Source organism: Tupaia chinensis, unplaced genomic scaffold, assembly GCF_000334495.1.
Source record: "Tupaia chinensis unplaced genomic scaffold, TupChi_1.0 Scaffold000494_1, whole genome shotgun sequence".
Taxonomy (NCBI): Eukaryota; Metazoa; Chordata; class Mammalia; order Scandentia; family Tupaiidae; genus Tupaia; species Tupaia belangeri.
The window spans coordinates 2,684,484-2,696,622 of record NW_006160006.1 but is presented as its reverse complement, the minus strand read 5'-3'; the positions used below and the strand labels follow the sequence as shown (position 1 = coordinate 2,696,622).

The following is a 12,139-nucleotide window of genomic DNA, read 5'->3' as shown; positions in this document are numbered from 1 at the left end:
CCCCCCCCCGCGGGCGGACGCCCCGAGCCGCGGGGTCGCCTGCAACCGAGACCGGCCTCACGGCAGCGAAGGGGTCAAGACGCGCGGCGCCGCCCTCCCGCCCGCCTCTTCCGGGCAGGGGGCGTGGACGTCACTTCCTGGAGACTGGCGGAGGCCGGAAGTGCTCCCGGAGGACCGAGCGGCGGCAGAGGACCCGGCAGGCGCGGGACCATGAGCTGGTGAGTGAGGCCCGGAGGCAGGGTCGTGGCGTCCCGGCCCCCAGCGCGCCTGGCCGGCGACAGTCCCGAGCGCCCGCCCTCCCCTCCATGTCCCCTCCGCCCGGAGCAGACCCAATCGCCCCTGCCTCGGGGGCTCACGGCGCCCGCCCCCAGTCGCCATCTCGGCAGGACTTGCCGTGGCTGGGCCGGAGGATCCCCGCGGCCTGGGGGCCGTTCCCGACTCCCCGTGTTCCAAGCAGCCGGCCCGCGTCCTCCCAGCTCCTCGAGAGGGACTCCCCGGTCCCTCTCACTGCCCATCGCGTGGAGCCCGTGTGGTCTTTGTCCCTCTGGGGCTCCCCTGGCAGTCTGGGCGCAGCTCGGAACCCACCCGCCGTCACGTAACGACCCGGGCTGCACGTAGTCCCTAGAAAGCAGAGGCGACCTCCTTCTCTGGGAAGGGGCCAGCGTCCGGGCGCCCTCCCTCCCAGGGTGGGACTGGCCAGCTGTGACCGTGCCCAGGGCCACTCCCCGTGTGACTCCCTCTAAAGTAGCTCAGACATTGCGGAAGCTGTCACAGCTGGCACAGAAGGCCAGGTCCTCTTAGAAGGGGCAACTCCAGGGGCTGCTGAACGTGATCCTGGGCCCATAGCAGACACTTCTCAAGTTTGATCTTGATTTGTTTTCTAAGGCTCCGTTTGTCCAAAGGGCACCCCCTGTCCTGGCTCTGGGTTGTTCACGTTCACAGGGGAGCTAGGGCTGCTCCCCTCCCTGGGGCTTCCTTACAGGCTGCGCACCTGATGACCCGCCTCCCCCTGGGCCCAGGGACCTGTGTGACCACAGTCAGACCTCAGGGGTTCCAACTGTAACGCGCACTTGTGTGAATACATTGGAGCCAGCGATGTCAGGGTGAATTTTCGCAGAGCCAGCCCGCTTGTTTTTGCAGAGTGCGCAGTCCCCAGCCAGGAGTGATCGAAGGCGGTCTGTCCTTCAGGAAGGCTTTTCAGGCCACCCTTTGGCCGGCAGGGGGGACGAAGCGCCGGCTGCAAGCCCTGCCGTCAGTGCGAACAACTCTCCAATGTAAAATTTAAGCCATTTCGTTCTCTCCCTACCTGCTACTTAGACTAAGATTGATGGACGGTGTCACAAGGTTGGCACCAGCACGTGGGGCGAGCCCGGAGCAATGCCCTAATGAGCCCCAGCAGGAGCCGCTCCTTCCCCTCCACCCTCTGCTCCCCAGGCCAGTTGGGGACCGGAGCCTTGTTCCAACCTAGTGAGTGACAGGCAGAGTGGGACTTTCCAGTCCCCTTTCCTGGAGGAATTTACTCCTCGTGTGTCAGTCTGGGGCCCCCATCAAGGATGACCAGTGCCCCTGGCCTGCCGTGTCTTGAATCCCGAGTTCTCTTGCCTGATTTTGCAAAGCAGAAAGCTCAGGTGCACTCTAGTGCTCAGGTTGGCATTTATGCTCCTGAAAACCGCGTCCACCTTCGCGTCACGGGGTGGGAGTGGAGTAGAGCAGAGACCTCTAACAGTAAAGGGGCCTCCGGGTGACCGGCGGCAAGTGCTTCCACTTATCTCAGAGAAAGTTTCTTTTCTGAGAAACGACTCCGTTCTTAGTCTGTCAGGTTGGGGACCATTGAAACCGCTGTCCAGCGGGAGCTGAGATCTGTCACAGACACGTTCTCCAGTTGGCGCATTTCTTAGCACCTCCTTGGGCTCAGGCACGACCAAAAGGGTGGCTTTGTCCCTCAGAGCCTAGATGCCTTCTCGTCCTCTTCGCGGGGCTTCCGCGTCATCTCTTGCGTGGTCTCTGACCCTGTCTCCCCGAGAGCGGGGCTGCACCGGCGCCTGGGCACACAATTGCACTCAGTTCCCAGCTCACTGGCTGGCAGGGGACCAGGGCTAGGGCCTTCTGATTCACTCCCAGAGTGACTTTCCTGTTCCCAGAATGAATCCATCCATTCAGCTGAGACTGGAATTCTCGGTAGGGGAAGAGACCAGAGTGACGTAGAGCCATCATGGGAGGCTCATGCCCCAGGTCAAGTTCACCAAGTCCATGGGCCATGCCAGCCATCATTAAATGAGGCCTCGGGGCACACGGCCCATGGTCCCAGAGGGTGACCATTGTTCTGGGCTTTCAAAATGTCACAGTGAGAAATGTCCACTGTTGATGGCCTTTGCACACTGTGATCTTTGCGTGGAGAGTGAGGGGCCTTGTCCTCCGCCTCCTCCGTGTGGGCAGCCCACCCACCCCGTTTGTCTAGGGGTACCTGCTGCCTTCCTGTGCCATGTGCCCATCCACCCATCCACCTTCAGCAAGGTGGCTCCGACCAGTGGTCCGCTGGCTAGAGAGAAGGCATCTGATACGCTCATCTCCGGTCGCTGAGTCACTTCTTATCCCCGAGCCAAATGCCCGCCCCCCTCCGTCGTTCCCCGCTTTTCCTCCGTGCGTGTTTGCCTATGCGCGTGCGTGTGTGCGCGTGTCTTAGTTCCGGTGTGGAGAGAGGGTTGACAGAGTGCAGCGCCGTGACCGGGATGCAGTGCGGCTGTCTCCGGAGCCTGCGCCGTGACCTTGGGCCCGAGTGGGCGCAGGAGGGCTGGAGGGGGGCCCTGCACTCGCTGCCCAGTCGTTTGACAGGACTTGGAGCAGGAGTCAGACGCCCAGCCACTCGTGTGGGGCCCGGTCACATGTTTAAGCCCTCTCTGTCTGGTTTTCTCCTTCCGTAGCACGAACAGACAGTCCCCCAGACTCCTTGCCCCCAGGTCTGCCGTGGAGAGGATGGAGACTGAGGTTCTGTGGATACGATCGTCTTCTGACCCTTCCAGGCGCCTTACCTGTCCTCAGGCTCACCTTCCCCCGGTCGCACTCTGTGCACCCTCACCGTCATCTTCAGGAGAAGGGCCCAGCTCTGGCCTGTGGCTTAGGAGGCCTTCTGGAACAGTCTGTCCCTCTTCACTGCTGTGCGTGCAGTTCTCTAAGCTGCCCCTGCTCCTCTGTAAATCCTGTTTCCTCGGCCTGCAGTGCTTCCCCTCACTCACACCCATGTCCACGCCGCCATCCACTGGGAAGGGAGGAAGGAAGGCAACTTTAACTCCCCCCCGCCCAAAAAAAGGAGCCAGCCCACGCTTCTCTTCCTCCAAGGGTCTTCCCTGTCTGGCCGCACACTGCCAGCCGGGTGCCCCTGCTGGCCTCGGTTAGCTCCTGCCCGGAGTTGTCAGCTTGCTTGTCTGGGAGTTGCTGTCAGGAACTGTGCCGCAGCTACCACTGTGTCCCTAGCACTGTTCTGGTGTCAGTAAGTATTCATTAAATGTACAAATGAGGGGCCGGCAGGTGGCGTGGTGGTTAAGGTGTTGGACTCCCACATGGCCGACCTCTGTTCAAGTCCCAGGCCTGGCAGCTTGCTTTCTCACTTTCCCTTTCTCTCTCTCTCTGTCTCTTCTCTGGTCAGGTTTTTAAAATAATAATAAATAAAATTAAGTAACTGATTTTTTAAATGTATGAATGAGGACTTTTCCCCCATTGTGGACTTGCTGTAGCTCTGGAAAAAATGTAAGACAAAGGTGTGCAGGACCCCCATCGTGCTTCCAGAAATGGAAAGCCTCTGGAAGCGTGGTCGTTCCCCTCCCGGCCTCCCCACTGCCTCTGCTCCCCTCCAGACCGCTTTGGCGGCTCACTCTGTCCTCGCGTAGCACTGCTGCCACGGTCCTGCCATCGCCAGGTGTCACGAGGGAGCACACCTCTCCCACATCCCCCAGAGCAAGAGCTCCAGCACCTTCGCCCTGGGGCACGCACCCATTGTCCCACACAGAGGAGGGCTCGGTAGGCAGGGGACTGAACACAGGCGAGCAGAGCGTTGAAGGAGCAGACTGAGCCAGGAGAGCCATCTAACCCGCTTCAGACCATTCCTCGGGAAGGCTCCATCCCCCGGACCCTCACTGTCCCCGTCACAGGTGCCTCTGGCTGCTCAGAGGACTCCCCTTCTGTATTCTGGCTCACCCTGACATGGGCACTGAGTGTGCAGTGCCAGCCTCGCTGCCCCCCAGAGAGCGCTCTGGAATTCTCCACCTGGCAGGACGGGAACCGAAATGGCACCGCCTCAGCCCGTCCTCTGCAGCAGGAACACCGGAGAAGTGGAAGGCCGTTCCCACGCTGCCTAGGTCCCAGAGGAAGGCGCCTCAGGTGGCTAGATGGCTTGGCACTGGCTGTTGGATCACGGGGACTTATGTGTTCTCACACACGAAGTATGGGGTTGTCACACCTCTCTGTGCGCTGTGACCGTCTCCGCGTCTTCCTGCTGTGGGCGCCCTGCCTGGGCAGCCTTGCCACTCATAACCTCTGCAACTTCTGGTGACTTGGACAGGGCCAGGCTCTCCCCAGGCCTTCTCTCCAGAGAGCGTGCTGATGCCTGGAGGGCAGGGCCCCGAGGGGAGTCTGTTAGGTGACATCGCTGAGGCCGCAGACTGAAAGCCACTCACGTACTATGGAGGTTTGTGCTGAGACGGGAAGGGACCTCCGTGCAGACCCTGGAGCGGTTGAAGGACTGAGTGAGTCAAAGACATGCTCTCACGCCGTCTTCTCATTGGGGACATCTGCGCAGGAAGTCTGTGGGGTCAAAGTTAAGCGATCAGGGCTGTTTTCCAAACTCATTTGGGGGTTGGCCCGTCGGAGAGGACTCGGTGTAGGTGGCGCACCTAGACGGTGCCAGCAAGTACTCGTTGATTCGGTGCCTCTTAAACGTTTCTAATGTACGGAGTTGTGTGTCCCATGTCGGGGACCTCTAAATGGCTAAGAGTTGATCCCTGTCTTCAGCCCGTGTGTGGAAAGTGCTAGAGAATCGAGGAAGGACAACTCATCACCAAATGTTAGCCTGGCACCATCAAGACAGGCTTCCAGAGGCCAGCGCATGGCATGGTGGTGGTTAAGGCACCGGATTCCTACGTGGCTGACCATGGTTCGAGTCCTCCTAGACCTGGCTATTTGAGATCACACCAGGCACATGTTCAAGCATGCCCAAACTCCTAAAAAGAGAATCAGAGACAAGGGATTATGGTGTGGCCCTCCCGTGGAGGGTGATTTCTTACTTTGCTCTCTCTCTGTCTCTCTCCTTTCCGGGAGCACACATATCCCCCCCCCCAAAAAAAAAAAAAAAAAAAAAGAAAAGAAAATCAAAGGCTTTTGAGCAGGGGCGTGACAGGACAAAAGCAATGATTTAGTCAAATTATTTTGGCAAGAGAATGGAGTCAGGAAGACAAACTTGGACCGTAGCTTCCAAAATTTTTTGACCTGCAGTTAGAAATACCTCTGACATCGCAACTGTACATAACACATACACTTGAAATAAAAGTTTTACACAGTACGCGTGTAATCTACTCCAGTATTTTATTTTTCCTAATTTTTATTTTTGAAAGAATGACCCACCTCAAATGATTTCATGACTAATTTTGACATATAAGACTTCAAAAAGTTCATGGAAAATGTAGTGAACACTAACTAAACGCGCGCACACGCACGCACACGCACACACACGCTGTTTGCGCCATAAGCTCCGTCGAGTCCAGGACTCTCGTAGGCGATGATAACAGCCATTTAGTCATCCCTAGAAAAGGGGCCTGGGAGTGTAACCGTGTCCATGTACCTTTCTACGTTACTAACTGAAGAAAAACGTGTGTCCTTTAAACATTAGGAAATGAAAACATTAGGCCACATCAGGACCGCAAGGTGGATGCCCGATGCTTTCCCACTGAACTCAGGAAGTTGCCCCTGTTTGGGGAGGAAGGAACCCAGGGGCGCCTGTGATGGAGAGGGGCTCTCCAGTGACACTTTCCTGGGCTTGTTTCTCCTAACGCTTCAGCTACCCTCAGACCCTCTCATAATAAGCAGGTGTTACTCTTGGGCCCTGCAGAAAGTCAGCTAGCAAAATGTCTCGAGCACCCCCAAACCATTGCCATGACCTTTGCTCTTGACCGGCCTACTTCCGCTTTGATAGATCACTTCCACCCCTTGGTAGCTGTCACTGTGGTTGCGCCTCGTATTCAGGATCGCACTGGCAGTCGTGTCATTCCTCCGTTATCCTCGGGATCTGGGGCACGCACGCACATGCACCCGGCGTGAATTTTAAGCTGCCGAGTCCTGGGCTCACATTGTGGTCGACCACATGGGAGTCCAGCAACGTAACCATTACGAATCTTCGGGTCCGCCATGTGTCATTCCTTTTGCAGCCCTTTGAAGAGATGCTTCAGGATTTAATTGCGCTTATTTGAGATTCCCATTGAGGGCCCTGCCCCTGCCTGCGCTGGTCTGGGCACAGCAGCTTGGCAGCCATCGAGCAGAGCACGTCTCCTCTTTAGTTTTTCAGGCAGAATACTATAAGCCGAACCAGCCGAGAGGTCTGTGGTGCTGGCTGTTCCTACTGTTCGTTGTCGATCCTCCTCAGTTCAGGCATGAAAAGATGAATTTTCCCTCGCAGATTGATGGGGACGGTCTGCCACCGCAGGCGTCATTTTCAGCATCGGCTTGTCTGTTCTTAGGAAGAGCTACCACTTGTGAACTGCCGATTTCTGGGAGCGTTGTCCCCGTAAACTTTTCATGAAGCATCACAGCTTTACCATAAATTCAGCGTACGCTCTTGCTTCCATTTTAGCAGAATCCACGCTGCTCTGGTAGGGCCCTTTCCCCTCCAGCACCTTACCCTGCTTCATGCCTCAGACTGGTCCTGCTCAGACATGTTAGAACACGTTAGTACAGGTTTTGTTTTGGTGCCGGAAAACTTAGAAATCCAAGCATCGTTTTTCACAGTGTACATTTCCCAGGAGTGTTTGGAGACCTTTAGTATGCCATGGAATAATGTACGGCAGTTGGAATGACACGCAAGTGGTAGGCGCTCTGCATCCTCCCACGCAGTCCGAAAAGCACGTACCCAGCTAGTGGGCTTGGGGGTTACGGCAGTTGAATCCCTCGTGACTGCTTGTGCAGTTCTTGTCCCAGACCTGGTGGCACACATGTACATATGTGCCCGAAGTCCTGACAAGGGGAACAATGGAGGAGGGTTGCAGTGTGACCATAGCCCATGAGGGCTACTTCTCGCCACCGTCCCCCACCCTTTCTCTCTCTGGCTAGCGCTCACACCCTGTGGTGAAAACTTTTTAAATGAAAAAAGAAAGAAAAACACCTATCTAGGAACATCATTACAGATACACAGACTATAAGCTAACACCTTTGACCCCAGCCAGCGGAAGCTAGGAGGTTATTTGTTCATTTGGTTATTTTTGCTAGGTTGTAATAAGAAATACAGAACCGGGATCTATAAAGAACACTGCCAAGTTCTGTGTAAGAACTTATTCCAGAGGTTTGAAAGCTGTCCCTCAAGTTTCAGATACAGTCTGTTTGGCCTTTGCGTTGGCAGGCATCTAAGTCAGGACAGCCACTGTGGAAAACGGTATGGCGGGTCCTCCAAAAACTGCACATAGAACTCTAATCCAGTAATCCCACTGTGGGGCGTGTGTCTGAAGAGAAGGACATCAGTGTGTCAGAGAGGTCTGCACTTCCACGTTCACTGCAGCACTGTTCCCAGTCCGAGATGCAGAATCAGCTAAGTCCATCAGCAGACGAGTGGTGAAAGGAAGCACAGTAACTCTACGTAGTGGAATATTACTCAGCCGTAAAAAGGATGAGATCTTGTCATTGGCAGCAACTTGGATGAGCCTGGGTGAAATTATGCCAAGTAAAATAAACCAAGCAATGAAGACAGAAACCACATGCTCTCACTTATTTGTGGGAGCACAGAGGTTTGATCCCACTGAAGTGGAGGATGGGGTGGTGGGTAACAGCCAATATGAGAAGCTGGGAAGGGGAGAGGAGAAGAGCAGATAGGGAGAGCTCGGTTACAGATGCAAAATCAGGAACGAGGGCCGAGTCCTAAGTCCTTAGCACAGGAGAATCACTGACATTGGAATGAATGTTTCCATCGTAAGAGGATGCTGAGTGTCCGAAACACAAAGGAAAGAATGCGAGAATGGGTGTTTATGGCTGTGATTTGGTCTTTGCTGCTATTCATACACTGAAAACTCACACCGTGCCCCATAAATACCTATGGCTATTATGTGTGTCAATTAAGCTTTTCTTTTTTTTAAGGGAGATTTTGCTATAAGGTGTGTGCACTTGCTAGAGAGACAGAGACAGAAAGTGAGAAATCACCCCCCAGGGGGGTGACCACCCCACAATCCCTTCTATTTCATTCTCCTCTCAGAATTTTGGGCACACATGCACATGCGCCCAGCGTGAGGTTTAACCCACCAGGGTCCCAGACTCAAACCGTGGTCGACTATGTGAGAGTGCAGTGACATAATCAATACGCCATCTGCTGGTCCCATCAGCCCAGTAGTAAGCACTGTGCATTGCTCTGCCTCGGGAGCCAGGTTCCATGTGGCTGACCACAGTCAAATCTAGGCCTGGTGGCGTGGAAAACATGCCAGATGCATGTGTGCGCATGCCCCGAATCCTGACAGAACGGAGGAAACAGGATTGCCATGTGGCCATGTACCACCCTCTCTCTCTGGCAAGCACACATCCTCATGCAATTAAAGAAAACAATTTCTTAAAAAGAACCAGAACATTCAAAAAAAGATGTGGGGTCTTAATAGTAATCAAAGAAAAGCAGATTAAACCGACAGAGGTGCCACTTTGCAGTCTTCAGGCTGACAAAAGCGTTCAAGTCTCACACTGCGTGCGCTGTGGGGCTGCAGGTGGGGCACTGGGAATTTCGCAGTGTGTCCCAGTTGGGAGCCATAGCTGCCCCTACCCCAGAGAAACTCCCGCTCCTGTGCGCAGGGACTTAGCTGCATCGTCATTTATAGAAGCCCAGTGTCTGGAAAATGGGGAGATAAATGGCAATATTTTTGCACAAAGAAATATTATATATTAGTTAGAAGGAGTGAAATAGAGCTGTGTGGACAAATCCCCAAACAGTGCACTATCCGGGTGTGCAGTTAGACCTGGGGAGCAGTGCTGCATTTGCCGTGCACTCGAGTGGCTGGAGTACACGTATGGGAATAGTGAATGCAGAGTTCAGGGGCATAGTTCCTCTGGGGTACAGAAAGGAGAGAAGGACGCAGCATGGGGGTGCCCAGAGCTCCAGCGAAGAATAAGCTCCAGAGCAAGCGGCTTGGCAGGGCTTGTGGGTGCGGGAGTGTCCGGATGTGTTCTCTGTAACATGGCTCCTTGTTTATCTTTGCCAGGGCAGACCTCGCTATCCACTGGGGGCAGGAGGGTGATTTAGGGGGACTCGAAGCGGTTTTCTGCTCTCAGCCCTCCTCCCACATTCCAGAAACCTAACTTTGTCAGTAGGGAAGAGGAGAAAGGTCGCCGAAGAGCTAGTGAGAGTGAGGCCGGGACAGAGACCGCACCGCACCGGCAGGCGGACAGCTGCCCTGGCACGCCCAGAGCCTGCCTACCTCTGTGCATGCTGGCCCACCGCAGTGGGAATGAGGCCGTGGGAGATTTCTCTCGGGTCTGTGGATAAGCAGCATACGCCTTTTAACCCTAACCCTGATCCTATATGGTCCTCGCCCCCTTATGAAATTGGGGGACCTTCCTACTCCTTGTCTTGCAGATTCTATTGGGAATAGATGAAAACTTGTCTGTCAAATGTTACAAATTTCAGGGCCAGCACCCTGGCTGGTTAAGGGAGCCAAATCCTGGTTAAGGGAGCCAAATCCCACATGGCCAGCCATGGTTCTAATCCCAGCCCCTGGCTTGAAAAACACTGCAGGCGCATGTGTACACGTGGCCAAAACCCCTACAGGAGAAGGATTATGGCGTGGCCATGCCAATTGGAGGGTGCTTTCTCCATCCTCCTCTTCCTCCCCACTGCTCCTTGTCTCTCTGGCAAGTTACACGTGCCCTCTGGCCAAATAATTAATTAATTAATTAAAAGTATATTAGTTTCTTAAAGAGCTCCCCCCCCACACACACACACACAAAGAATTCAAACTGCCCCTCAAATTGCCTGTCGTCTTCTCCTTTCTTGACCCCGTAGGTCTCCGTCAGCCTCCAGACTGCCACAAATGCACTTGCAGATTAGGAGGAAGGCAGTACTCGGTCGAGAGCCGCCGTGTAACGTGGGCCTGGCCACGGCAGGTTATGATACAGAACAGTTACAGAGAAAACCAGCCAGGTTTGCTAACCACTCTTCAGGTGCAGTTACCCGTGTGTAACTTGGTGCTGGTCGCCCCTTCAGGCCTGTCTGCTCATCGTCGTCGAAGTGCCCCTGCCGTGTCGCCATGTGGGAGCCCACAGCGAACCCAGGCTGCCAGCTGTGTTAGGAGCTCTTCTAAGCTGGTGGATTGTTCTGGCCCACATAACAAATCAGCCAAGTCACAGTCAGGCCCTTCACTTTTGAACACTCACGGCTCCTTGGGGCGACGGCGGGGCAGGGCCATGCTCAAGGTGCTCTGGTTTCGCACCCGCACCCGGCTCGTTTAGGGAAGGCCTGAGGTGGGGCCAGAGGCTGCGGTTGGAGCTGGCAGTGGGTGATCCCTCTGCAGGGGCTCCCACGGCCTTGCCCAGGCTGAACTTCCCGTGGCCCTGTGGTGTTGGGGCCAGCTGGCCTCCGGACGAGGGGTGGCAGCGACCACGCAGCTGTTCGGCCGGAGCCAGCTGGCGCACCGTGAGCCTGGCCAGCCCCGGGCCTGTGTTTTCTCTCTCAGATCGTCCAGGTGGTGGTAGCCTGTGGGGCCTCAGACCAGAGCAGGTGGCAACCCAAGGACAGAGTGACAAGGGTGGGGGGCTGGCCTTCCATCCTGCAGGAGCTGCTGCCCTTCGCCCACCTTCCTGCTCTCGCGCCGAGACAGTGACTCAGGCCAGGCCACTCCCCGGGGAGCCAGGATTCCAGCCACTATCGACTGCCACCCACTCCTGCCTCAGCCCCCCCTCCATCCTCGCCTCCCCAGCACCCCAAACTGTGACTGTTGCCCAGCTAGACTTATTAGCAAGAGAAGCTGGGGTAGGCTGAGTCATGGTGGGACTCTCCGCCACCAGGCAGGCCTCAGCTCCATTAAGTAAGGTCAGCAGGAGCAAACTGGAGGCCAAGGGAAGAGCAGGGCGCACGCCTAGGGCTAGCATCTCTCCTCTCTGCGGTGGATGCCGAGGGCCCTCCGAGGGAGACAGGGTCAGAGATCTGCCGGGGGGACCAGGGGATCCCCACACACCTGCCATCTGGGCCTGGCTCCTGTCTGCCCCTGCAGGGGAGGGGGAGGAAACGAAAGGTGGAGAAAGCGACGAGCTGAGGGCAGGAGAGCTGTTTCTGTAAACGTTGCACAAGAGCAGGGGCTTTTTTGGAAAGATTTTACTGAGACAGCCAGAATTAGCCAACTGGCATCATGCTGCTAATGGAGACTTCGCTGTGGAAAAGTGTATTTGTAGCTTTGGAGAATGTTCTGTTGACTTCTCTTTGTTGTGAGAGAAAGCAGGATCTCCCCCACCCCACCCCACCCCGTTCCCTCTGTACACACACAGCCTTCGGAGGTGGGGCGTATCAGGGATGGGCAGGGCCGCGAGAGGCGTTTCTCCGTTTTGCTGCTGAGACCGGAATGTCCATGTCCTGCCCTCCGTGCTCACGTGTGGGGCGGCGGGACCCAGTCAGGGCTCCTGCTCAGAGCTGCGCAAGGCCCGCCGGCTTTCTCCAGAGTGTGGTCTCTGTGCAGGGGCAGGCAGCGTCTTCTCCCTGGACCTCTGTGTGCCCAATTCCAAGGGGAGAAGCAAGAAGGCCGAGGGAAGCAGGAGGAGGAGCTGGAGGCCTGCAGTCCCGGGGCCTCCCCGCCCTGGAGGCCTGCCCCAGCCTGAGACACCCGCTCGGAGTGTGGGTCACTTGTGCGGTCACAAGTGCGGTCACTTGCCTTCCCTACGCTCCCAGCGGCTGCTGTGCTGAGGAAGTCTGCGGCCAGCGGAG

At 56.0% G+C, this 12,139-nt stretch overlaps 1 protein-coding gene across 3 annotated transcripts in view; it reads left to right on the top strand.

The window, feature by feature from the left end:
* The first annotated feature begins 142 nt into the window (after positions 1 to 142).
* BIN3 (bridging integrator 3) overlaps positions 143 to 12,139 on the top strand; it is a 48,681-nt gene continuing 36,684 nt past the window's right edge. For 2 of the 3 annotated variants that reach the window (XM_006156461.3, XM_027774941.1), the window contains exon 1: positions 149 to 218. In XM_006156461.3, coding sequence (XP_006156523.1) covers positions 211 to 218 — 8 coding nt within the window. In that variant the 5' untranslated portion in view covers positions 149 to 210. Of the gene's footprint in view, positions 219 to 12,139 lie in introns of all 3 variants that reach the window. The other variant, XM_027774942.1, reaches the window with a different exon arrangement.